The 26,868-nt window shown below is 39.6% G+C and overlaps 2 protein-coding genes across 2 annotated transcripts in view; one reads left to right on the top strand and one right to left on the bottom strand.

Moving 5' to 3' along the window:
- veph1 (ventricular zone expressed PH domain-containing 1) overlaps positions 1-26,868 on the top strand; it is an 84,463-nt gene that overhangs the window by 6,863 nt on the left and 50,732 nt on the right. The gene's annotated exons all lie outside the window — the stretch shown is intronic.
- On the bottom strand, positions 7,298-18,360 carry ptx3a (pentraxin 3, long a). The gene is made up of 4 exons (XM_084717319.1): positions 18,081-18,360; positions 12,830-12,989; positions 11,705-12,165; positions 7,298-8,977 (listed from the first exon to the last, which is right to left on the bottom strand). The coding sequence occupies exons 1-4, from the start codon at positions 18,220-18,222 to the stop codon at positions 8,322-8,324; spliced, it is 1,419 nt and encodes a 472-aa protein (XP_084573445.1). The 5' UTR covers positions 18,223-18,360; the 3' UTR covers positions 7,298-8,321.

Genomic DNA, 26,868 nt, shown 5'->3' with positions numbered 1-26,868 from the left:
TTGTTAATGGCTGACATGTGGATTTGAAATAGCTCCTCTATGCTCTTACTGTGAGGGCAGATCTGCAAGAATCAGGGATCAGCTGGTTTACTGGAGTGGAAAATGGATTACCGTTGTAATCAGCAGTTGTAGTAGCAAACCACAGTCTTATCCTATCATGAGCCATAGTGAATAATGTTATAATGATTGCCAGCTCAATGAGGACAATAATGATGGTAAATAACAGCTGTTTCAAATCATCATTTCCTTCATGGCTCTTTGATGCAGCATGGAAAGTCATACGCAAGAAGTGGTTATTGTGGGCAGAAAGGGTAATAGCTGTGTTGTCTTGTTTTTGTGTGCCACATAAACATGTTTTTCTTAACTTGTGTACTTCACTTTTTCATCAAAACATATAAAACAATAACAACGTTTGCATTTATTTACCCCACTGCTCTATGCATTTCAGATTCATGTTGTCCACACATGTTATTGTACTCATGAGATGATGCAACTTTTCCTCTGTCAAAAAAAGTTTTTGGTTTGTTAACTCACAAAGTTAACAGACCGTGTGTGTCTTAAATCCCATGAGGAGTTCAATTTCAAACTCTTGAAGAAAAACAAATGTGTTTTTCCAAAGACCAAATAATATGAACTTTAATAAGAAGTGTGTGAGGACATGCACGTATCCTCTAAAAGCATAAATAAAACATACTAAGTATGACTTACTTATATAAGTAGTTATTTATAAAACTTTATTTTAATGTGGAAATATTCTTATAGCCTAGGCTTGACTTAAGTTGTTGGCTATTATTGCTTTTATTTCCATTGCAGTTTGGGTTGCATATGCATAAAGCCTCTGATGAACTTTGCATTCACTTTATTAGCAATGTGATTAATTGTGACACACTTTGTTTATCAACTCACTATTTAGTGTTGCCTGGCTTCAATTTCTTCTGCCAATCATCGCTATGATTTTGTCTTCCAAAATCATATTATAATGCTTTTTGTTGAATCCCTGGTTGGTTGTAACTGAGCCCTGTTGCAGTATTTGAGGGGAAATCACTGATTGTAAAAGACTTTTTTCACACTAGATGCATTTTATTCGTGTGATTCATTTGCTTGTTACTTTTCAAACCTGTATCCATCCTGTATCCGACAACAACTAATATATTCAACTGTGCAGCCCACGTATGTATGATAGTAATAGAAAAATCAAGGCAGGACCAAATTGCTTTTGGTGATAGGGGACAGATCAAAGTCATGGCAGGAATGTGCCGAGCTCAGTGGAATCAGCAGGTAATCTTATCATCTTACCTACAACTAGTCGCGGCTCCTCTTCTGCTTCTTCAAGCTTGGTGCATCCGTTGCAGCAGCGCTAAAATACGTTGTAAAGCAGCTTTGGTACAGTTCAGCTCCTAAACCAGGCAGTGATTTTTTTGTTTGTTTGTTTGTCTTTGTTATTTAGAAGCTTAATTAATTAAATTAATTGATTTGAGTAGTCATTCATGTCTAAATCCACCTCTGAATTATTCACAATTGTTTCATGTACAGTTTAACTTTGGTGAACCTTGGTTGGTGAAATTCACCTTGGCAGGCGATGGCCACTCCCCTGCGTTCACACGTGTCCTTAATTGTGCTGCTGCTGGTGCCTTAAAGCAGTTGCAGTCAGTTTTTTTTGCCGTCTTAATTAATTAAATTTATTAACTGTTGGAAAAGTTCTGAAGGCTAAGTTCAAGTGTGAATCTAAGGACAGTTTTATAAATGAGGCCCCTGACCTAATGTGCTCTAAAGATCCTCCAGGAGCGTAACATGAAGTTGACCTCAGGCAATGATCTGATCAGCATTTTCAACAACTTCCCATCTTAACAGGTAAGGTCGGGGAGGAGAACTGAGCTGAACCCTGTTCAGTTTTAAAGGCAGCTATTCCCTGAAACCTTTTTTCTGCCCTTTTAACCCTTTTCTTCAACACAGATGCTTTTCAAGCTCATTAGTGTAGAGTGGGTGTCTGAAGGGCTGTAGTTAGCACTGCCTGATGGAGATCTGTTTACCCCTCAGGCCTTCACACACACACACACACACACACACACACACACACACACACACACACACACACACACACACACACACACACACACACACGCACACACACACAAACTCCATTAATCTGAGGGTGTTGCTGTGCATGGGTTCAGTTAATAGAGAACAATTTATTTCTCTTGAAGTAACTTAATTTCACATTATGTGAACATGATTTTGTGAGGCTGTATTTACATGTGCAGGTGTGTTTTTCTCTGTGAATCATTCATCGCTTATAGCAACATGCTGAGCTAACATCTCTCTCTTACACACACACACACACACACACACGCACACACACACACACTAGCACGTGGTGTTAATCACCTCACGCAGCACCAGAGTGAGGTGCCCACCATGCTGATGCTCCCACCGAGCACATTTTCTGCCAGCAGCTCAGCACATGAAACAGCTTAGCTCTCTGCTGTCTGCTTCAGTTTACAAGTTTAGTCAGGGTTTGAGCTTAGAGCGTCAAATGGTTAGAAAACACTTTGCACCTTTGGTTCATAAAACTGTGGCTGAAAATAGAGATAGTAAGAAGTCCCTGCTTGTAGTAAAACAGAAATCAGGTGTTTTCTGATTAGAGGAGCTATACATGAATATTATGAAGAGCGGGTTTTCATGTGGGTACTATGTTTATGTATTATGTGCCAGTCACCGTGGCTTAATGTTGAAGTCAGTAATGCATTAAAGTTCTATAATAGCATAATGTAATTCGAGTGATCTGAGTGAAAACTTTACTCCGCCTCTTCGTTTTCAGAATTTAGAAAATGCAGCCTATGATGGGAGAGTTTGACCAATCACAGATTGGTAAGATAATTGATTGCTCCTTTCAGATGCAGTTCCTCTGATTGCTACTAAATGTTGCACTGTTTAAAGAAATGGCCAGCAGAGTGCCTGTTGCTCACATGTCTCTTGTAAAACAGGCAGTTAAAGAGGGACTTGTTGCAGACATTGACATGGCATTTACTATAGTCTGTCACACTTGTGGCTATGCCCCCCACTCGCTGTAACGCTAGGAGGGACAGTTGTCCTGTTAGCTGATTGTTCCCAGGCTGGAAGCTCACAGTGAACAGCTCTAATCGAGCCAAAGTAACTTAGCTAACTGCTAACTGCTGAAAGCCAAACTTGGCTCGAACACCAGCTCGGTACGACCTCGGTGTGGTTATTCCCTGTCGGTCTCCCAGGCTGTGCTCATCCCAGTGACTGGCTGTGCTCACTTGGAGGCTGCAGAGCCGAGTTCTGTTGACAGCTAACGGCAGCTAACAGTTACAGTTAGCTACTTTAGCAACAAGTAAATCTAATGACAATATTTTCTCCTTAAAATATGATCCAGTTTCACACGAATCAAAAATCTTTTTTTTTTTTTTTACAGAGAAATTAATGTTTGCATCTTTGGTCTATCTCAAGGATACACACAGTGTGTTTTGGACATTAAATGTTTGCATAATATGCCATGCTGTCTACAGCTGTAGCCAGAGGAGTCCTAACCCCTCACTTTAGTTTACATGTTAACTCCCCCAGGCAACGTTAGGAAATTACTGAAACTTGAAAAGGATTATTTTGGGCCATGCTTCAAATGTATATATTTTTTGTATTATCCACAAATGTATGCCTGTTGGCTCCTAAGGCATAAAATAACAAGTAAAATGAAAAATAAATTGTACAAAATAACAACTGTAGTGTTGCATATTTCTTTCAATACTGTGACCCTGAGATTTCTTTTGCAATGAAACCGGGTCTTGTCTGTGAGCTCAGAGAGAATGAGAAAAAGAAAAAGAGAAAGAAAGTAGAGAAAAAGATGGGAGAAATGGAAACTTATATGCAAATACTTAGTAAAGCTTCCAGTGGCTGTGATCCAGCTTGACAGGGGGTGATGACCTGATGATGGGTTTTATAAGCTGGAATATAACACACACACACACACACACACACACACACACACACACACACACACACACACACACACACACACAAAGAATGGAGAGAGGATGAAAGTGAACAAGACTTGCCGGAGGGCTTTATTATAGCGGGTTCAGATTCATATTTCCTTGGGCAAGTTTTAATGCAGCAAAGGCAGTTTCACATTTTTACCCCCTGCTGGTACCCTCTGCTGAGGCTCGTCCACTGCGGCACTCTGAACATTTCAACCTCATGTTGCCTTTTTAACAAGCCTCCGCTTCTCTCCTCTCCTCTGAAAACCTCAACATAAACACAACACAACATAAACACAAGACTGCACACATGTAGAAACATGCGTACACGCACACACACATTGCTCATGGAAGCAATAACAGATGACTCTGTTCTTCAGCCCTCTCTGTTCAGGAAGTGAGCTGATGTAATGGGGTTTGGTTGATGTTGATGATGGGGTTGTTATGAGTTGGTTACACGTGTGTGCGTGTGTTTGTATTACCACTGAGTAGAGTTCGGAAAACTTAAAAAAAAAAAAAAATTGTAAAAGTACAGTCGCTAAATATCAGTATAAAGTGAAAATTACTATTTGAGAAACCTACTCAAGTAAAAGTAAAAATGTTCCAGGTTAATAAATAACTCACTGTACAGGTTACTTTCCATTGTAGGGGACTTTCACACCAGAGACCTCGGGCCGGATCCAAGTAAACTTGACTCCAAAGTTCAGTTTGTCTGATTAGTGTGACACTCTCTCAAACAAAAAGCAATTAAAACTATAACTATAAGCTAAATAAAATGACAAAATTTAGCCACAGAGCATATTTAATATTTGATAGCCAATATATTCGTCCAATCACCCAACTTTATTGCGTTACTTGTAACTGGATACTACCAACTCCTGGTTTATACTGTAATGTTATTGAAGCCAGAGGTTCCCACATGTGGGTTTTCACTACAACTGAATTGTGTTTAGCACTTTGTGGTATATTCCATCCTGTATCTGTGAGTTCACTGGATAGTGAGCTTTCTGTGTGTGTGTTTGTGTGTGTGTGTGTGTGTGTGTGTGTGTTTGTGTGTTTACTAGTTACAGGAAATCAGCAGCAGGATACAGAAAGGAGGTTTTACAGCCTGCTACAGTAACCACTACCTGCACACAGAAACATGTGGCGTTGCTTTGGCCCGCAGGGATTTTAGAGCCAAGAGTTCCTTCCTTCTTTAAATAAAACCTGATCTCACGTTAACACTGAAGTTTGGAATGCGTCACCTGTCAAAGTTATACGTCTGTTTTTTTTCGGACCCCCTGCTGTGAAACATTACTGTACTCTTGTAAGGTTATGAGAAGGCAGTGGGTTCAGTGGGAGTCCTGACTGTTTCATAACAGGTCGCAGTTGCAGAAACACATGGAGACTGTGTGCAGAGATTGCAGCTGCAGGAGAAACCTGTTATATTTCACTAATGGGCCCCTTTTTTTCAACTGAAGCTCACCAATATAATGTTAGGCTGGTTTTACATTTTCACGCAACTAGTTGCAGGATGCATGAAACATAATTTCCGTACATCTTGACTGTTACACAAAGCAATTAAAAAATAATCTCATACAACATAATTTAACAGTTAATTTCATTAAAATTAGTTAGCTAACCAATGTCGAGGGTGTGTAGATGACCAGGAGAGAGCGAAACAAAGATAAATTAGTATGACTTATGGGGAAATAAACAGGAGTTTGCTGAAGCTATCATGTTGACCTTTATTTCACTAACATTCAACTTGAATCCTTTTTTATCTGTTGCTTCCTCAGTTACTGTTAATGATTGATAATAATGTGGGGTGGGGGTTTGATTATGGCTTATAGATAGAAGCCAAAATAGGTAACAGACGTTGTAGTCTTGATATCATCTTGAAAATATTGACACTACTTATCCAGCAAGGCATTATACTATAACTTGAAACGTTTATTCATACCTCACTCTCCATTCATACAGTTATGTTATGCAAAATATATTTATGTACAAAATACATTCAATTTCACATTTTCACAGAACAACAAGAACAACAAAAGCAATTTACAGTATAGTACAAGACAACTTAGTTCATAAAAGATTAGATCATGTAAACATTGTCCTCAGTTTCTTTTATCAAATTCAAAAAAAATGTCAGTCTCACAATACAAATATAACAGCTTTACTCTTACTACGTTATGCAGTATCAAAAAGGAAGACACATTTATTACCCTAAAATTAAATGAGAACTACTGACAAAGCAGAACAGGAATTATATAACTCATATGAATGTAAACACTTTGATGAGTACAAGTTCGGAAATTTAAAAATGTTTTAAGAGCGTTCACAAATTAAAGAAAAAAAATATGAGGAGTAAAATAACGAGTTGCTAAAAATCAATTTGTTTAAAACTATTTCTAGAGTTGCTAGTTGGCCATGCTTGAAATGAAAGGAAGTACAGCAGTTATCAGTCACACAGGTATTTCTTACATCATATGTTGCACTGCACATTACATTATTAAGACATTAGTATAGTACCTGATGACAGTCTATCTTCAATGTCTAATAATTGTACCTACAATAAAAGCAAATAGTTTGTTATATTAATGTTAAACATGTTTTTTTGCATTGATAATTGGTTAACTGCACTTGCCATTTCTGGACAAAATCTAGATAGAAATGCATTATTACTGTAAAATGTACATCACACTATGGTTACAAGATAATATCTTGTAAGTGACCCTTTGTTAAGCCCCTCCTCTGAACAGCAACTGTCCAATCATAGACTAACAAATGTAACTAGGCAACACAGGCCTGTCAACCAGGGCTTCGTGTTTTCCTTTGTGTTGTGCTTTGTGTCATGTTTCTCTATCTGACCAATGTTTGCTGGGATGTGCATACATATCATTTATTCAGCCATTAAGTAAATTTATATATTTATAATTCTTTTACAGGCTCCTCATTTTAAAATATGTCAGATGGAAATTTTAAAAAGTCCACTGGAGATGAACTTCTTGCCTGACTCAATGAGTTAAGCATTAGCATTTCCATTAGCTAGCTACATCTTCTAGCGAGAATCATCATTTTAGCCTACAACATCCACAGCTATTAGCTTGAAATGAAAAAGTTGTTTGTTTGTTTTTTCTCTGTGGAATTGAAGCAGGAATGTTTCAACAATTTCAAATTGCAACTGCAAAGAAATGCAAATTTTGATGTTAAATCTGCTATCACTCTAAACTGCATGTGTGCAGTGCAAAAATGGAAAGCTTGACAGACATAGCAACAGAAGTTAAGGAGAGCAGGACTTAGCAAACGGTCAATTGTCTGTGACCTTTTATAGTGAAGCAAAGTCCCTCCCCTTCCGGTGGACCACCACGGGACCTATGAACGGTTGTAAATGGCGAGAGACAAGTAGCTTGTACCATGAATCACACATATGATTTTGTCGATTTAAAAGATAATTTTACAAGCCAATAAATTTGTAAAAACGGTTTGAATATCAGACATAAAATACATAATTAGAAAGGCTACACACTCAACAGTTATGGAGTGACTCTGTCCTGCCAAAAGCTATCGTTAGCTGCTGAAGCTATGATGCCTGCTTGTTTTTGTACCTGGATTCACACAAAACTAGACTATGACAAACTTACCAAATCGCGACTTTTTTGTCTCGTAAAATTAGCTTTTAAATTGGCATAATTCAAATGGGAACAAAAAGTTATTGTCTCTTGCTATTCACTACCGTTCATATTTATTCTGAAGTAAGGTCCCATGGTGTGCACCGGAAGGGGAGTGGCTTCGCATCCCTGTTTCCCTCTCCTGCGAGGCTGTCTGGTGATCACTCTGGCTCAGAACATGTTCACCTCAACAATAGACTGTTCTTCTTCTTGCAGTCTGACTACGTCTTTGGTAAATGCTTGTCACGTTACAAAACAAGTTTTCTAAACTGATGTACGTCAGTGTGTATGTTTGTGTTTGTGTGTGTGTGTGTGTGTGTGTGTGTGTGTGTGTGTGTGTGATGTTACGTTACAAAAATAAACTTCAGTCACTCACAGCATTGACTTTCTTTCATTTGAACATGTCCCATACAGTTCATTGCAGCATTACTGTTCATGATAGCGATGGAGATGATGAAGTCTTGATAATGACACAGTAATTAAAACATGTAATCATAAGGACAACGATGACGATGATGATGATGATGATGATGATGATGATGATGATGATGATGAGGATGAGGATGATGATGACAGAGTTGTAAATTGTTCACTTTAGCATTAAAGCTTATGACGATGTTGCTGATATTCATTCATGCTGATGATAACTTCCACCACGAAGAGTACAAATCTGTTAGTTGATGAACTGAGCGCCTCCATGTGGCACCATCTCCGTCACTCCCCACGCCACCACATTCCCCCTCTGCATGCAGCCCTGGCCCTCCCGCAAAGCCAGCTGGGAAATCTCCTCCTCTGACAGCACCCTGTCCCACATGTTCACCCCTGTCATCTTCCCCGCAAACGCCAGCTTGGGATCGAACCCTCCTTCAAAACCTGGCACCCCGCTCGGAGACTGAGGGCAGCAGCCGTTCCTTTCCTGGCCCAGCTGGAGTGAGCCTCCGTCGGGCAAGACGTGTCCCTCGGCCACTCCGGGTGTGGTGGCCACCTTTTTCCCGCCTGCCCACAGGAACGCCAGGCCCTGCTCAGACGACCAAGCCCCGCACAAGTGGATCCATTCGGATGTGCCTCCTGGGTTCACCACACCCCGCGCCTCCACCAGGTGAGCCTCGCCTCCGATGGTGAAGAGCACAGAGGTCTGACCGAGCAGCAGCTGGATCTCATATGGGTTGCGGCGGTTTCCGTAGGAGAACAGCACAGTTTTGTTGGAGACAACAGTCGGCTTCACCCACATGCAGACAGTGAAGGCAGAGAGGGAGAGAGGGACGTCTGGTGTGACGGAGGAGTAGATTCGACGGGAACGCATGGGGAAGAGGAGCGCCATCTCACAACCTGAACAACAAGAACATATGATAGTGTCAAAGTTATTCAACTGTAGAAAGGTTTGATCTGGCCAATATTTGATGTCATCAATGTTATTTTTGCATTTCATTCTGTTTTAAAGGGAGACACAGCTGGGTTTGACAAGACACTTAGTATTTTGGGTTATGATGTCCCCTGGTAGGAGCATGTAAGTGAAGAAAACCTCGAATTGAACTTTGGGGGACTCCACATGAAATCAATTTTGAGAATGAGGACAACCGGTCTAAAGCTGGTTGTCAACTAGTTTTGATCATCAATTAGAATTTTTTTTAGAGGAAAAAAAAAGTTGAAATTCTCTTATTCCAGTTTCTTTACTTTCTGTGACAGTATCTTGAAGTTGTGGACAAACTAGACATTTAAGGATTTCATCTTGGGCTCTGGGAGACACTGAATGACATTTTTTTTTTTTTACCATTTTCTGACATTTTTTGGACCAAACAAGTAATCTATTAATCAGGAAAATAATCAACAGATGCAATGACAATGAAATTAATGGTTAGTTGCAGCCCTGTAATGACCACACTGAAGGCTTGTTTAAAAGGTCCATTCAGGTGGCAGTTACCGAACTCTGGATGAATAAGACAGTCAGAGTTCAGTTTATGGTCAGGGGATGAGATCATGAAGCATGGGAGGTTTTTCCTGCCCTACCATCACACACACACACACACACACACACACACACACACACACACACACACACACACACACACACACACACACACACACACACCTCTCTCTCTCTGGGTCATCTGGTTCATTGGTTTGTTCTGCTTCATTTCATTCTTTTCCCTCTTCTTCTCTCTTTCTAATCATTCAAACATACTCACCCACTCTCAAACACTCCCTTCTGAACTCGGCCTACATTGTGAAACCCACGTTTTGGTACATAAAACACAGAGAGACAAACTGTGTGTGGTACTTGTGTGTATCCCTTTGAGCAAAGCCTTTCCGGCCAATTTACTCTCCATTACATAATGCAATGTAAACGTGTTTGGTACTGATGAGCTCTGTCGGAGGTATAGTAGACTGGAGTGTGTGCATGTGTGCGTGTGTGTGTATGACTATTTTCAGGGACACATTTAAGACTAAAGACCTGTTACTTGGGGACAGTTTGTCTAATTGGGGGTAAAAGCTGTGTACTCAGTTGGAAAAATGTTGACTTTTTGGGACGAAACAGCATTATAATGAAGTATTGTAGTGCTGCAGAGATGTCCTGACCTGCAAGCCTTGTTCTCCAGATATAAAGAAAACATGGTTGTTTGGTACAGACCCCAACAAATGTCACATCATCAAGTTTTCAATAGTTAATATAATGAAAATGTGATAATTACTGGTAATAGTTGTGACACAAATCGCAATCACAGTATGTATATCAAAAAGCAGACATATGTGTCATCTTTATTTTGCGTTCTTCTTCACTCTCTTTTGCGTTTTCTCTTCGTCATTTTTCATATTAGTCTCTCGCTTGCTATCCCTTGGTCTCAGTCTGCACCACCCCCCCCCCCCCACCCCGACCCGTCCACCCTTCCTCCTGTCCTGCCTGTTAGCTGACATGCTCCATCCCTACTAAAACTGTCGATCCCAAATATTGATGTTACATTTGTCTCAGGTTTCTACCACTCAAAAAATAATGTTGAAAAAATACATTTTGAACCTGCCGAGTGTGTGTGTTCTTGATGGTTTCCAGCTGTCACTGCTTTCCCAGGGTGCTTTGGTGTGGTTTTTGTGGTGACCGGCTAACAATTACATGTCCCTCTGCTCTGTATGTAGGCCTGCTTTACATTTCTGGATTATGTCGTGTGTGTGTGTGTGTGTGTGTGCATGAGTGTGCGTGTGAATTAGGTGAGTAATATAACCTATCCTGTTATTTTTGCAGTTTTGATTTGATTAATTTAAGGAAATGAACTTGTTTTAATGACATGAGTGGTGCCTTTGTGGGACTAAACTTGATCCAAGCTTACTTACACACATCTAGTCACTAAATCTCTAAAGTTACATTGTTATTAGTCAGTGTTTAAATCAAGAATGGAGGGTAAATCAGTGTAGTAGCTCTGCTAACTGGAACCACATGCTTCAGTGGTTTGAGTAGTGCATTTATTGGCTTTGGTTATTATCTTTAAACATCTAAAAGTCTTGTTAAATAAAATGAAAATGAAAATAGCTGAAGGCAAATATTTAGATTGATGGATGAGGTCCCACTCTGCCTGAGCTGAACTTGACCCTTATTTTTCTTTCTTGTGTGATGACTCATCAAAATGTGCTTATAATAAATATTAAACAAACGAAAATATGTGAGCATTATATGGCTGACCCCATACCTGAACCACTAATCCGTCTTTTCCATGTTTGACTTTATTGTATTGACTGAGACTAATGTTTGTAAGAGGAGGGGGAAGGATAGGTTTCTACTTGAGGAGGACAACACGCCTGGAGACAGACAGAGGAAATGGAAAAGGTATTTGGGACAAATGCGAGCTGCATGATTAGTCGTTGGGCGTTCAGAAGCAAGGCCCGACAGAGGACAGTCTCATTCTTTTACTTGAAGTTTGACCTGAATGTGTCAACGCAGCAGAAAATGAAAAGGTGGAAGGTTGTTTTGGTGGCACTGCTGAGAAAGGTGAAGACAAATACAGCGAAACAGAAAACTGCAGGTGAAGACTGACACAGAGATTGCTACTGGTAAGATGGATTTCTTACCTGCGGGTAGGAATCTTTGCCTCGATGACCTCAACACCTCCTCCAGCCCGGCCTTCGTCTGTTGCAGCGCAGTCAGCACCCCGTCTAAAGCCACCTCTCGTGATGTGACCTCTTGATCCCGATTTCCAGCCCCCCAACCGTCTGGAAGCTGGGATCCTGTCTTTGAATTCATCCCCGTCCCGGCCCCGGGGCTGCTGAAGCAGCTGGTTTCCAGCTTGGAAAGTCGGGAAGCTTGCGTTCGTGCTGCGGAGATGAGCTGCTGTAGCATCGACTCCAGGTGGTTTGAATTCCCAGCAGAATTCCCAGCAGCAGCAGCAGCAGCAGCAGCAGCAGCAGAAGTCTGATCTTTGGGTTTGAGACGCTCCAGGCTTTCTCTCAGGCGGGCCTCTAGGTGCAAGGCCATCCTTCTTCCTGCTGTCTCCACTGCAACCCCACAGGAGCCACCATATTGGGCTACAAACCTGACCAAGAGGACCAGTGTGAAAGATTTAAACCTTTTCAACTAAAGAACTTTAATCTTCAACAACCACAATTCATTAAGTACCAGAAATGGGCCTGAAATCGGTCTTGGCTCCCAAGTCACTTGTAAAACGAGAGGAATTAAAGTGAAAAGGATGGATTCAGGATACTGGACTTAAGATTTTGTTGAATAATCAATTAAGAAATCCACAGAAATATAATTACCAACAAGTTTGAAGTGAATTAATTGTTTAACTAATTTTAAAGGAAATTTTTCCCCCAAAAAGGATCATTTTCTGTTTTTCTCTGGCTTTATGAGGATAAAATGAATATATTTGGATTTGACATTTAGAGGCCTTACTTACGCCCAGCGCAAAGTGGCACACAGTGCAGCGACACTGTCATTGGAAGTTTCTAACCAACACAGTTGACTTTTCACGCTCAGTGCACACGTTGTGTACTTGCACCCATCTGTGCACCCATGGGTGTGTTGGAGTTGAAATGAGGTGTGGTCAGGCTCATTTTTGGCACATTGCTGTTTTGAGGCAGGAAGCGATTTCTTCATTGACGAACAAAAACCTGAGTTTGAGTTTCAATCTTGACCTCTTGATATTACGACTGAGTTGCTGAGTCTACATTTTTTTCTGATCCATTTGTCAAACCAACCTGAGCATTTCTCCACGCAGTGACCCCATCTCCACCTTGACGATGTCATCTGCGTACTGAAGCAGCATGTTCTCCCTCATCTGGCTGTTCTCCAGCATCGAGAAGATTTTGTCCCATTTGGTCAGGTCTGGAGAACTGCAGGGGGCAGAACTTGGTGTGGCTACAGAGAGAGGTGGTAAAAACAGAGAGAGAAACGTTAAGATATCTCAGAGAAGATGGAATCATTGGGGTTTCTACAGCATGTATGCAGAGGAGGCTTTCACTGTGAGCGTCCATCATGAAGTATCCCTGCCTCACAGACATCCAGCATTTTAACTCCTTAAAGGTATAGTATAGTTCAGATTATTGAAAGTGCAGTCATATGGGGTACTTATTGATAGTTAGTGTATGTATAGTAGACGGCGGTCGATGAACCTCCAGGTACGGGAAGCAGCAGGTGTACCAGTGTAGGAAGCTAAGCAATGTACAGTACTGTACGGGTCAACAGCAAAACATATTTTAGCCACCTAAAAAAGGCCCACCTAAAAAACACAAATCAATTTAAGTCTATGGTATATTTAGAATATTTTTACCATTTTACCATGCTGTCAGACAGCCTTTTCCCCTTTTCTAATGGGAAAGTACCATTATGTAAGACAAATATTGCTCTCTCCAAACCAACCAGACTCTAAATCAGTACATTTATCTTGCAGAATGTGGGAGTTGCTGGTCTACTGCTGCCTAAAACTGTGAAACTGATTGTATTATTGCACGACTTTGGTCATCTTTGACATCACACGAGCCGACCGGCATCTACTGTAGTTAACACAACCCCACTTCACATAATATGAACATGTAATCATGTTATATGTAACCATGTTCTCCTCTTCAAAAATGAGTGATGGGAGAGTGAATTTGTTCCAGTCTGAAAGTTTTAAAAGGTTTAACCTACTCAGTCTTGTTTTTTACCAGATGCTGTGGCAGGTGTTGCATCACAGAGAGTAAGCAGGAAATACCTTTACCTTTGAATACATGTGCTGAGTTGCACATACTATGATCTCTCCAGCTTTGACAGCAATGTCAAGGCCATAATTGTAAGTAGAATGACAGAAAATGTAAAATATGTTAAAGTCTTCTGGAAGAGATTAAATTCTGACGGATGATGGCGTATTTTGGGTCAAAGAGATAGTGGAGATAGATATTTTAACCGCATGTAAAATGAAGAGTACAGGTGGAGACAATAGGGGAAGTGAGGTTCTTTAGGGGAGAGATAAGAACGTGAGAAAGAATCAGGACAATTGACCCGTAAACCACTTTGCTTTTCCAGTGGGATCATCTGGCTTCCTGCATGAATGATGAGAAAGGAGGAAGGAAGGTTTCTTCTACACTGAAAAGGAAAGGGAAGACGTGCTGAGAGTTTGGAGGGGAGATAACAACTGTAGAGAAAAACATTGAGAAAGAAGGGTAAAACAATTCAGGGGGGAGAATATGTGTCAGACACACTGTTCTGATTAACTTTTGAGCCTCTTAAAGTCTGTTTATACCTTCTGGAGGGGCATTATCACAAGACTGCAGGATTTGTTTTGGCTGCCTGTCCCCGGGGTTCAAAGTAAATTAGGCAGAAGGTTCATGCACTCTGCTCCTTCTGACTTACCAAACTAAAAGCACAGGTCTGTCAGGGGTTTGTTAAGGATATTGATGGATCTGGGAGTAAATAAAAGGTAAAATGACCTTGGACTTCAGCTTGAATCCTTCACCTTATGCAGTGCTGCTGCTGCACTTGCTTTGAATTGGTTACATCTTATTTCTCTTACTTTTATTTGTTATATTTTACAGGTGCATTTGTGAAAAGTATTTCTACTGTTCTTTAATGAATGAATTATTTGTGTGACTCTTCAAAAGGATGACAGTACAGACCCCAACAAAAATCATATCATCATTTTTTTTAGCTTTCTCAGTGAAAATGAAATGCAAAATTTACCATTCCCACTAAAATCTTGACTCTTGTAGAAATCACAATATCTGTCAAAACAAATGCAATATGATTTTGCGCATACCATTCAACCCTAGTAGAACTACAGTCTATACCAGGCTCAGACCTGGCTGTCATACTCTTACATATATATGTAGATGCCGCATTGGCATTTGGCATATGTCATTGTCACTGCCATTATGGTCTGGTTAACCCATGCAAGTAAAGAGGGGAGTTGTGTTTTTTTCTGGATAAAAAGCACTAATATGTCTACATTTGTCAACTGGTTTTAATGAGTCATCTTTGTCTTCATGGGTTCATGAGCTACATGCAGTAAGCTGGAAAAAAGTAAGGAAGTGGTACCACACTCCCCACCCCATCAAGTGGATCCATCCATTCATGTGAGAGGTCAAGTGGGAAAAAATGAAATGAAACCAAGACAGAAGAAGCAGAGTTGAATCCAGAATACAAATGTAATGGGTAAAGGATCAAAAAAACTGGAGGAGTGGAAAAGGAGGCTGATGCTGAAGGATATAAGACAAGACATGCCAAATATATATCGAAAACAATTCTATACGCAAATACAATAGTAGGTCTGTTGCCTATAATCGCCTCAAAATGTCAATCTTGATTACGCTATAAACTGCAAACGATTCTTTGGCCACAGTCGTGATTATTGAGTTACAAGAAACGGAGGTGGGACCAGCCCATATGAAAACTTCCAGGGCTGAATTTTGTCCCCGGTCCGACTCTGACCTGGACCTTCGTTTTGCCAGCAGTCTGGGTTTACTTATCTCTTCCATGTAATGTTTTAGCCTGTCATTCATTTTAAAATGAACAAGGTCATGTCGTGACCTTTCTCGTGTTGTCCTCAATTCAAATTCCACTCAGAGATTCAGAGCAACAGTCTGTGTCTTCCTCCAGGCTGTGACCTCTCAAACTCACGTGACTTTTTTCGTCCTCGTCCAGCAGTGGGCCAATTCTGCAATTTTTTTGTTTGTTTCTTTGTCCTTCTTGCTCCCACCGTTTCTTGCTTTGGCAGGCAGAAACGTAATTCATGTGCTTGTATTTTACTATTCTTAGTTTTTTTTTGTTGAAGCCACTCTCAATTTTTGCCCTCAGTCAAGTTTAATCACATGGCAGGCTGCGCCCAGAGCGAAGTTTGCTGCCTGTTAACCGCTGGTGCTGCAGTTACACCTCCTGCCAACTTTTAAACAACAATCAAATGCAAAATGCAAGCTGTGAGGGGCCCAATGCAGGCACACAAACGCTCATATGCTCTCACACTTTCTTTCATGTCTTTTAATGTACACACTTGAAGACATGAATCTCTTTCGTAAAAAGTGATGCTTTCCAAAACAGCTGAGAGAAGAGCTTCATGGTGATATACTGGAGTGTTTCTGTGACCGGTGAGCAGTCAGTCATGCTGTAATATGTTTTGGTCCCGGTCGGCAGCTTTAAAAGCCCTCAGCTTCTCTGGCTCAGCATATTCTTTGATGCCGCTTGTCTCATACACAAACTCTGTCTCTGCCAACAGTCACTGTACATACTGCGGCGCTTGTTCTCTGTCCTCTCTGTCTATCTCTGGATTTAAAGCTTTTAATCACTCTTGTGAGGTTTCAATTTTTACTTCTGTTCTTATATTAGTTTTATATACCTCATATTTATTTGTTACTTTCTCTCTTATCTGTAATTATTTCTGTCCTTGTGCTGCTGCAACAACTGAAATCATCTCTATAGCAATGAGTAATTGATAAGTCAACTATTTGATTAATGTTCAACTATTTTGATGATCTTGTTTGAGCCATTTCTAAGAGAAAAAAACAAAATTCTTTGATTCCAGCTTCTTAAATGTGAGTATTTCCTGTAGAGCTGCATCAAATAATTGGTCAATTGATTGTTAAATTAATCACCAATCACAGGATTAATCACTAATCTGATAATTGATTAATTTCTTGAGTCATTTCTTACAGATAAAGTTTTCTGGTGTCTTTACTCCTTTATGACAACAAACTTAAAATGTTGCTATTAGGTGGTGGTTGAAACAAGACATTTGAGGATATCATCTCTGGGAAACACTGGTGGACATTTTTCACCATATTTGGACATTTTATAGACCAAACAACTAATCAGTTAATTGGGAAAATAATCAACAGATTAATCAACAATGAAAAAAATCCTTAGTTGTTGCTTTAGTTTCCTGGTTTCTTTACTTCTCTCTGACAGTAAACTGAATATCTTCGGGTTGTTGGACAAATCTTTGGAAACGCTGATCGATATGGGGTGTAACAATACACCAATCTAGACTGTTGTATTGATTCACTGTTTCAGTGATCCGATATGATCGATGCAAAGTGAAAATACTGATTTGTATCATCGTCCTTAAGATCTGCCTATATTTTGAAATTCCCATGGCATGTTTGCATCACAAATGCCTGGAAGAGTTCAGTCATAAAACTGTTAAATCATCATTTAGTTTTTGTGAGTTGTCATAAATGTAACTGTGCATCGTGATGGCAGACACTCATCGGCCACTGAGCCCTCTACCACTGTAACACTGTCATTTAAATGGCCTCTGTATCTTGGATAGTGTGTCAGACTTTGTGATATCAGCAAACACCGTCTAGTTGTCCGCAGAATCAATATAAGTTTGCAGGGTGGCCCCCACTTTATGCAAGCTCTGAATTCCATTGTTGCAGTGCTGATTCAAGAGGCAGATGTCACCAATAATTGTCTTTATGTGACACAGCCATCAGAATTAAACGTACGTGAAAGTTTTTTTCAAGTTTTTTCTCCCATGACTTAATTTCTGTGACATTTTGCACAATTTTCTGACATTTTATAGACCAAACAATAATGAACAGATTAACTGACGATGAAAAAAAGTACTTAGTAAACTTAGCAATGATGATGACTCTGTCACAAGAACATCAGCAGCATAGTGGCCAACCAGTTTATTTATTAAATAATTCACTGAATTTGAAAAATGTATTCAAAGACCCAGAACACTTACCCTCCAACTTTTTCTCCAACCTGTGAAGTGGCTACTGGACCCCAACTTTTTCTTTATTTATATTTCTCAGTTTTTCTGCTCTCTGTCATCTTATGGTAAAAGTTAATCACATTCTTGAATCATTGTGATAACTACTGTTGTACAGTTTTTATCAGGGCTCTGCTGATATACACCCCGTGATGCATGAATCCTAAAAGAAATCAATTTTCACGCTCCAGGATTTAATTAAATTGCAACCACATCCATCTGAAGATCTTAATCACACACATGCACAGTTGAACACTTACGTTCTGGCGTGTCTCCATCTGTGATTTCATTGTAGTAGGTGTCAGCGTAGTTGACCTCAATATCATCATCCCCGTATGCGAGAACAAGACACACACATGCTGACAGCACACACGCTGCCTGGGGGAGCCTCCAACGAAACATACTGCTGCTGCTGACTGAGAGTGTGAGAGAGAGTATGAATGAGTGTGTCTGCTGAAGTTTCAGGTCCGCTCCTCGCCTCTGTGTGTGTGTGTGTGTGTTGTGTCCTTTCTGTCTGTCTCACTTTCTGCTGCGTTGCAGGTCCACCACTCCGTTTTTCAACCCCTCACTCCCTCATACAGTATTTGTCCCTCCTCCCCCAATGACTCCCCACCTCCCTCTGTGTGTGTGTGTGTGTGTGTCTCTTTCATTCTTTCTCGTTAAATGCTGAGCAATCCTTTGGCAGGAAGCCCAGCAGTATGGAGTAGTCCAGCCAGCGAGAGGGGCTGCTTAGGCTGTACACACACACACACACATATTCACATTTGTATTACTATACAGTACTTATGAAAACTTCCCATTGATTTACTGTATTCATCCATAAACATGCATACCTTTAGCCCTGCAATTTCGTCTTAGAGGATAAATCTGTTTTATTACAACTTGGATCTTGTTTTTTGATATTTGATCCATCATTTCTGTCAGTTATAATAACTCTCCACAGTAAATGTTTGGGCTGATTTATCAGATATTTATCATCCCCACCAGGGGATCATGCGATTGCTTTCACGTGTGTGTGTGTGCATGATCAAGAGACCAGCGTCTCTGTCTGGAGCTAATCAATCAATCAGCCTGTTTTTTTTGTGTGTATTTATGACTGTATGCTGAAGGGTGATTAAGAGTTGAGACCTTGAAAAACTTTTTTATGGCTCCACGTCAGTGATAGCCATGACTGCAGGTGAGTTTTCAGGTTATCCCGGGAATTTCCAAAAAGTTACACTTGGGGGGGAATTTCTTCAAACTTAAAAAAGGTCCACCTAAAAAAAATCAGCGCCAGTTTAAGTGTACGCTATATTTTCACTACTTTACTTCACACTCAGACAGCCGTTATATAAAGCACTGTTATATAAGCCAAATATCGCTCTTTCCAAACAAAACTCCATAGGCGAAATCATCCATTTTACCTTGCAGAACGTAGGAGTTGCTGATCTACCACTGCTTCAGTCTATTAGTTTGTGTTATTGTGTGAATTCAGTGAATCCAGCCTATCCTGAAGTCACACAATAACATCAACAATCTAACAGACTGAGGCCGTGGTAGACCAGCAACTCCTGTGTTCTCTTAATAACAGATTTTGCATATAGAGATTGGTTGATATGGAGAGAGTGATATTTGGCTTTTATAACGGCGCTTTCCCACCTGAAGGGCTGACTGACAGCAAAGTAAAGTAGTGAAAATATTCTAAATATAGTGCACACTTAAACTGATACAGATTATTTTAAGCTACTCTTTTTTACACGACTAAAAACCTTTTTCTGATGACCCAGTCCACAGCGGTCCATTGCTTAGCTTCTGTGCTTCTTCTTTACATGCTGACATGCATCTTTTATAGATAATTCACTGACCATGCATAAGTAATTCATACAATCCCACTTCAAATAACCTGAATTATCCCTTTAAATCATCTTTAATCCATACTTAGATTTGAAACTAAACTCAAACCCCATCATTACACAAAATAGTACATTCAAACATGTGAGGAATGTCCTTTGAGAAAAAGAGTTCGAAAATTTTCTCTAAATTTCCATCCTTGTGAAAGTGTTTGGCTCTCACAAGTGTTGAAATGTAAAAGTAGCGCTCCGGCCTGCGAGTGAGGCGATGAGTAATGCGTCGTTGGAGGTAGCCTGTATGTCGTAATCAGATATAACTGGAGCTCCTGCGACTCACACAGAGAAGGAGAGAGGGGGGAAGAGGTAATGGAAGGGGGAGGAAGCAGAGAACATAAACTTTCCTGATTTTTGCCCCATGCAGAGACGGTGTATGAGCGTGTGTGTGTGTGTGTGTGTGTGTGTGTGTGTGTGTGTGTGTGTGTGTGTGTACATTGAGGGAAGTTTGAATGGATCCCAGACATCGGGGATTTCTAAATGGGTTTATTGTTCTCCTGCTTCGCTCTGTTTATTTATTTATTTGTCAGCCTCACCAGTGTGTATGTGCATATTTGTGTGCATACACTGTATGTGCATGTGTATGGTGTGACTGTATATGTTCTTGTGTGTGCATGTGTGTTTGTGTGTGTGTATTTTCAAAGGGATGGAAATAATGACTTCCTCATGAGATTTTAGGATTTGCCTGTTCTCCCACCCTTCCGCCATATTTCTGTCTGTCTCTGTTTCATTGTGTCTGTTTTCTCTCCATCAAATACCTACTGAAACACACACTTCATCTGTTATCTGGGTGGAACAGACGTTTCATTCAGACAGCTGCACAGACAGAGAGGGAGTTGTGTGAGTAAAAAAGGAAACGGTAGCAAAACTGCCTCACAAGAAGAAGACAATATTGCTTTTGTTTTCTGATATTAAAGCTTTCAAAGTTTTATTTACTAAAAGGAGTAGAGTTCAACACTGTCTTAAGCAACTTTTCCATCTGCTTCACACCCACCTAGTAGATGTGCATCAGACCAGGGGTTTGACACTGTGGACTTTTCTTCAGAGAGAGATTAGAAAAACACACACCTCACCCCTGCAAAATGACTGTTGAGTGTCTGTTATTTCTTGTTATGATCAATTTGATCCCAGAGACACTCAACCACTGAACCAAGACAGTCTAATATTGCTGTTTTGTACTTAAGACTACACCAAATACAACAAAGGTCTGTTCAAGCAGGCACATATTAATTTCTTCATGGGGAAAACAATAAACTTACCTAAAACTTTTATGTTAACCATCTCTTTAACCAAATAACTAATATAATAACTAAATAAATAATAACTAGTGCTTGATCTGTTAGCTTGATGCTAACACAGAATGGAAGTTCCCATTGACACACTAATAAAGTTAGATTCGCAGTCGTGGTAATATTAACAAATGGACCTCTTTTACTTCATATGCTTCATGTGAAATGATGTGTGCATGGAGTGAGGCATATATTTCACCTGCCCTGTTAAAACAAACTGCTGCCAATTTAATTTTTTATTACTCTGACCTCAACCTTTCACGTTGACCAGCTACGGCAACCTCAAAGGGTCATTGCTTGCCAGGAGAGAGCAGCATGTATATTTTTATTCTCTTTATTGTTCATTACTTAATGAACATTAGTTTTAGAAGGACATTTTCAAGTTCAATTTGATATGTTAAGAATGTTACACTAACATCTTATTTTATTTGTTATTTCTTATAACACCAGCTTGATGACAGGAACAGCTTAAGTTTACTTCAAGAAGTATTTGATTTACTACTTTTATATACAATGATGTTGCTGAAATAAAACTCAAAGACTGAAATGTAAATTACAGTTTTTTGGAAATATGACTCATGATATGCAATCTTTCAAATATGTATGCTTCATACATTCATATTCATATAAGGTCTTTATGGTCTAGTGTTAAAAAAAGCAACAAAGATCGCAATAAATTGAGTTGCAGTACTTGTAGAATCACAATACATATCAAATCAGATCCCAAGTATTGGGATAGTATCGAATCAGGAAGTAAGTGTATCGTCCCAGCCCTGGTGTTTAGCATGTGCATCAGCTGTCAACATTTGCTGACCAAGCAAAGAAAACAGCACTAAAAAAGAAGAGACATTAAACTAATCAATACAGTTCGAGTGACAAGTGACTGTTGAGTGGCGTTACTGCAGAAACACCTCAGCAAATGCTGCGTACACTAGTGGGATTAAATTGATACATACAACAAAAATGTACCAGACATTTGCACAAAATGTGCAGAAACTAGAAGAACATTGTATCTGGCAAATCTTCCTGGAAGGAACAGTAGGAGTCCTGGGAAGAAGAGTTATAATCAAGAGGATTTTTTTTTCAAAACAAATCTTTCTTTACCCCGGGCTTTGTCTGTTGGGCTTATATCCATGAGAAACATAATTGTGGTAAAAATGAACGAGCATTTGTAGACCTCGGCTTGCTTTACGCCAAAAAAATGTATCGCACTGTTATGGAAAAAGATTCACAGACCAAACACAACTCAGTGGATAATTCCATTAGCAAGGATCACATGCGTATTTTAAAGGCTAAACAGCATATATTTCAGAATATATGGTGAATTTATGTTCAACAGTGAATGACTCATTTCTGTGGACGATGCAGTGTCCCGGCTTGTGGAATTATTTTACTCTTGAATACTTGGTATATTTTGTATCTATTGCAATTAATGCACTCTATTTTGTATGGATTACCATTTGTTGAAACAGAAGCATTCTTGTTTGTTCTTGTATTGTCACTGCAGCAATTTATGATAAGATTAGATAAAATAAGATAAGATACATAAATGTAACAGGCTGTATATTGAAAAACAGAAATATCTCAGCAATGACACTACAGCAGCTAGGAATCTTATTTTGCTGGCTTCTTGTGGAAATTCGGCCCAGTAACTAGAGATGATGTGCAAGTGCTCCACAATGCTCCAAATATGAGCCCAATCAACCAGATGGTGGCGCTGCAATTAAGGCCCAGAAAGGCAGTTTTGGAAAGGCCATGTGACTGACTTGAAACTGGGCACACAAGTCAGTGTGCTCTACGACAGCGCCTCTTATGATGGATTTTCCACCATTTTGATTTTGCCACTTAAATTAGTTACCATTTTGAAAGTATGTTTTATCTTTAAACATGCCTGAACCGTTTCTGCATCAGGTCAGAACATGTTTCTGAGTCATTTTTGGATTTCGTGTAGGCCTACTTTGCTGTTTAAGTACGTCTTATTGAATTGACATTGCATCAGGGGAAATCATCTGATGACATCAAGCACGCACCTCCAGCTGAGCTTAATCTGTGATAACTCAGCAGTTAGTGAAAGAGGTGCTGAGTAATGTGTCTGTCTGGGATTCGTCATTGTCTGAAAGCGTCACTCTGAGGTCTTCGGTGATGATACAGGGTGAAGAGGAAGTTTGAATGGGACATTTTGTCTTTCTCGCACAGACAAAGACAGTCTGTATGTGTGAAGTTATGTAGGTGAAAAAGGAGGATGGTCACCGAGTTTAAGCTTTGCAGGAGAGATTTTCTCTGATGTTTATGGATGTAAATCTACGTATTGCCCTGGTGCACATCTGGCCGGCTGTTATGGTGTACACTTTATGATCTAGATGTAAAATATCTTTATGCATGAAATATTTTGAGTCATGTGTACACGTGATGAAAACCCCTACGTGTCTTTCTTTGGATCGCTTCCAGCTGGACAGACATGTTTCATATGGTCCTGAATACTTTAGGGTTAGCTTTAGGGTCACTCATGCAACAAAAATGAACAGAATCCCAGAGATATGGGCTCTTTGACTCCTGTCTTTTACATTTTGATTTGACAGTTTCTCCGCCCTCGCCCACCTGAGGTCATTCAAGCCTGCATGATGTACGACTTTTGGGACATACTTACACAAAATGAATGTTGGAAGGTACAATGAACATGTTTAAGTCATAAAGATATTCAGAGACATCCCTCAGGATATAATTTGTGCTGATCTCTGCATTTTTGCTCTGCATAATAACCTCCCTCAGTGTTCAGTGTTGAGGAGTGTCTTTTGGCAGGTTATGTGCTTTGCTGGATATAAATGGATATGGAATATATATATAAATATTTTTTTTGTATTTGTACTGATCAATGATTGAGTTTTAGCCATGCTAGTGCCGTGGCTTTATGAGTGATAATGTCATTGTTTGTATCCCCACCACTTTGGGCCAGACTGAAATATCATAACAACTATTAAATGGATTGCCAGGAAATGCACTTCAGACCTTCATGGTTCTGTAATGAATAGAATTTCCTACAGTGATAGCACCTTGAAGGCATCAGTACAGATGTCGCCATATTTGCAGATATGTGATGTTAATGTGAAACCAGGATGACCGGTTTATGTTTATGTTTTTATATTGATAACAAGGTCAAGGAAGTTGAATAACTTCTTCTGAGAGTTCAGAACATTCTGAGTTGTTCTTCGTCTTAGTTTGATTTCTGGTCAACACAACTTCTGTGACCCCACACTGTCATCTGTGACCAAATACCTGCAAAACTGAAAAACTAGCTTCAGCTATACTTTGTGGTTATTGCTAATTAGCAAATTAGCAAAAGCAAATGTTAGCACGCTAATATAATAAAATAAGATCATGAATGTGGTATAAAGATTAACGTCAGCATGTTAACATACTGATGTTAGTATTTAGTTCAAAGTATGCCCTCACAATTTTTTTTCCCAGGATGGTGAAGTCTCTGATTTGCTTGTACTTGCTTTTACTGGCTTTGGTCTTTTGAGGTGGTTAAGTTTAGGCATGAGGGGTGTAATTGGTTACAGTAAAAGTATCAGGTTAAGCCAATCAGAGGCACAGTAGGGTAGGTATTTCCTTCATCATCCTGGGAAAAAATAGCGCCTCCCTCACAGTGCCAATTAGCATGGCTGTAGAGTTTTAATCTTGTTGATTGTTTTTCAGACTACATAAAACTTACGATGCCATTTCTTACATTTTGCTTTTAAAGGATCTAGCTGTGAGCTTGCTGACTGCAAACACATTGTCTCGCTCTCCCCTTCCAAGCATGTAGGAGAAATTCATGCAAAACATAAATGGACAAATGTAGAGCCAATGTTTGGTTTGTCTTTTCCGGGCAACTGTAGGAACATGGCGGTGCAACATGGTGACCTCCATGGAAGAAGACTCGCACCCATTCCTTCATTCCATTCTTGTTTTCTGGTGATTATACACTCATGAAAACATACTGATAAATATTAGATTCAATTTCTGCCATATGAATCCCCTTAAATCTTACACACTAGACCTTTAATTCGGATCTCATAAAGTTACTTTGATTTAGGTGCGCTGGCCTCAGCACTGTTAGCGATACCTCCAGTTTATGGTTTTGTCATTGCTGTGGGTTGTAATGTCTTATTACCAAAGCCACATCTACTATAGCAAAGACACTAAAAATCATTTTTCCCATGACTCAGACTGTTTTAGTGTCCTCGTAGGGGCTTTATGGAAGTATTATGCACATTTAACATTTTAATATACCAGGGACACAGAAAGAATATCACTGTAAGATGGCCAATAGCTATATTGTTGTATTTAAAGTTAAGTGTCTCTGCAGAATTTGTCATTTTCTTTTGTGGCTCACCTTGGAATTCTAATGTGACATTTGGGAAACAGCACAGCAAAAGAAAAGCCACCATGTCCTCTCCTGCCCCTTCACATGAAGTTAACAATAGTTTGTCAGATCAGTTTGTTCTCAGTTTTCTTGGAAAACGTCCGAGCAGCCTTTCAAAAATGCCGTCTTTGTGTGCTGAGGAAACAAAGGTCATTACAGGATATTTTATTGACATTTGTAAGCCATGATGATGGGTTTGGGTGTAAGCTGGAATGAAGGTATGAAGGTCAGATACAGCTGTAGGGAGATAAAGTGGGAGTCAAATAAGGCAGTCTCACAAAATAAAATATGGTTCAGTAAGTCAATATTTAATCAAAAATCAAAAGAATATATTCAGTCCAGCCAGGTTGTGTCTCAGGTGTACTGCCTGTGTGTTCAGATGTGTGCTCTAACAAATAAGCTCTATAAACCCTCCTCAGTGCGTTTCTGTGCAGACCCTCATCGTCTCCTCCTGCCTTTTAACATTCCTCTGAACAGACCTGTAAATGCTACAGTCTTAACTTTATGGTTATTACCAGCTCTCTCTTTCTGCACATGTACTGTATCTGTCTCTTTTTATGGTGATTTGTGTCATAAGTGTAGAGACGGCTGCTGTATGTTTGTGATGTTATGCAGTATGATCTATGATGAAAGGTAAGAGAAAGGGACATAAAAAGGGCCAATGGTCATATTCTAGATATTTATGGGCAGTCTTCTCCTCCTCCTCTGCCTCTGTACAGAACAGTACAGAACAGTCCGTCCTCTCTGTTCATTCTGTTCCAGGATCAGCCTGTGGTTAAAGTGATTTATAGCTGTGATTCACCTGCTTATCCCATTAATACTCATTTATTTAGGCTCCTGCTGTAAGATTTGATCAAATGTGACAAAAGTTCACTGTATAATGGACCGGATATGAAAAATGCTATAAATACTGTAAATGTGATAAATACTGCTTTCAAGATGTCAAAGGCGGCTGAGCTGCTCTTGAATTGAAAGTTTTAGTGTTATCAGTGGACAGCAGTGCACAGATCGATAAGCAGTATCTGTAAGAGTAGTAGCACCGATAAAATCCTGATGATACCCATCCAACTTGCAGCACGTCCATCATCGTCCACCATGAATAAATTAAGTTTATCCAAACAAATCTAATTTATCATCATATGGGACTCAACATGCAACCTTATGTGTTCAAGCTGAAAACTTATTTGTTATATTACAAGTGTTCATTACTTCATCCTTTAAAAATCAGTCTGTTCTTTTGTCTTTCTTCACTCAGTAAATTTAATAAAAGAGTATTAGAATAAATCCCTGAACATTCAGTCCTGTGACATAAACCTTTATTTTACACAACTTTTATTATTATGAGCTTCAAAATGTTACTGTGGTTAAAGATTAAATTTACAATATCTGCTTGTCTGGTGTTTGTTTCACTGTAGGACACAAAAGCCATTGTTTGAAATCTTGAAATGTCACCAATAATGAACCTACCATT

The sequence above is a fragment of the Lutjanus erythropterus genome, chromosome 4 (genome assembly GCF_056507025.1).
Source record: "Lutjanus erythropterus isolate fLutEry1 chromosome 4, fLutEry1.hap2, whole genome shotgun sequence".
NCBI lineage: Eukaryota > Metazoa > Chordata > Actinopteri > Lutjaniformes > Lutjanidae > Lutjanus > Lutjanus erythropterus.
This window is presented reverse-complemented; position numbering and strand designations above follow the sequence as displayed.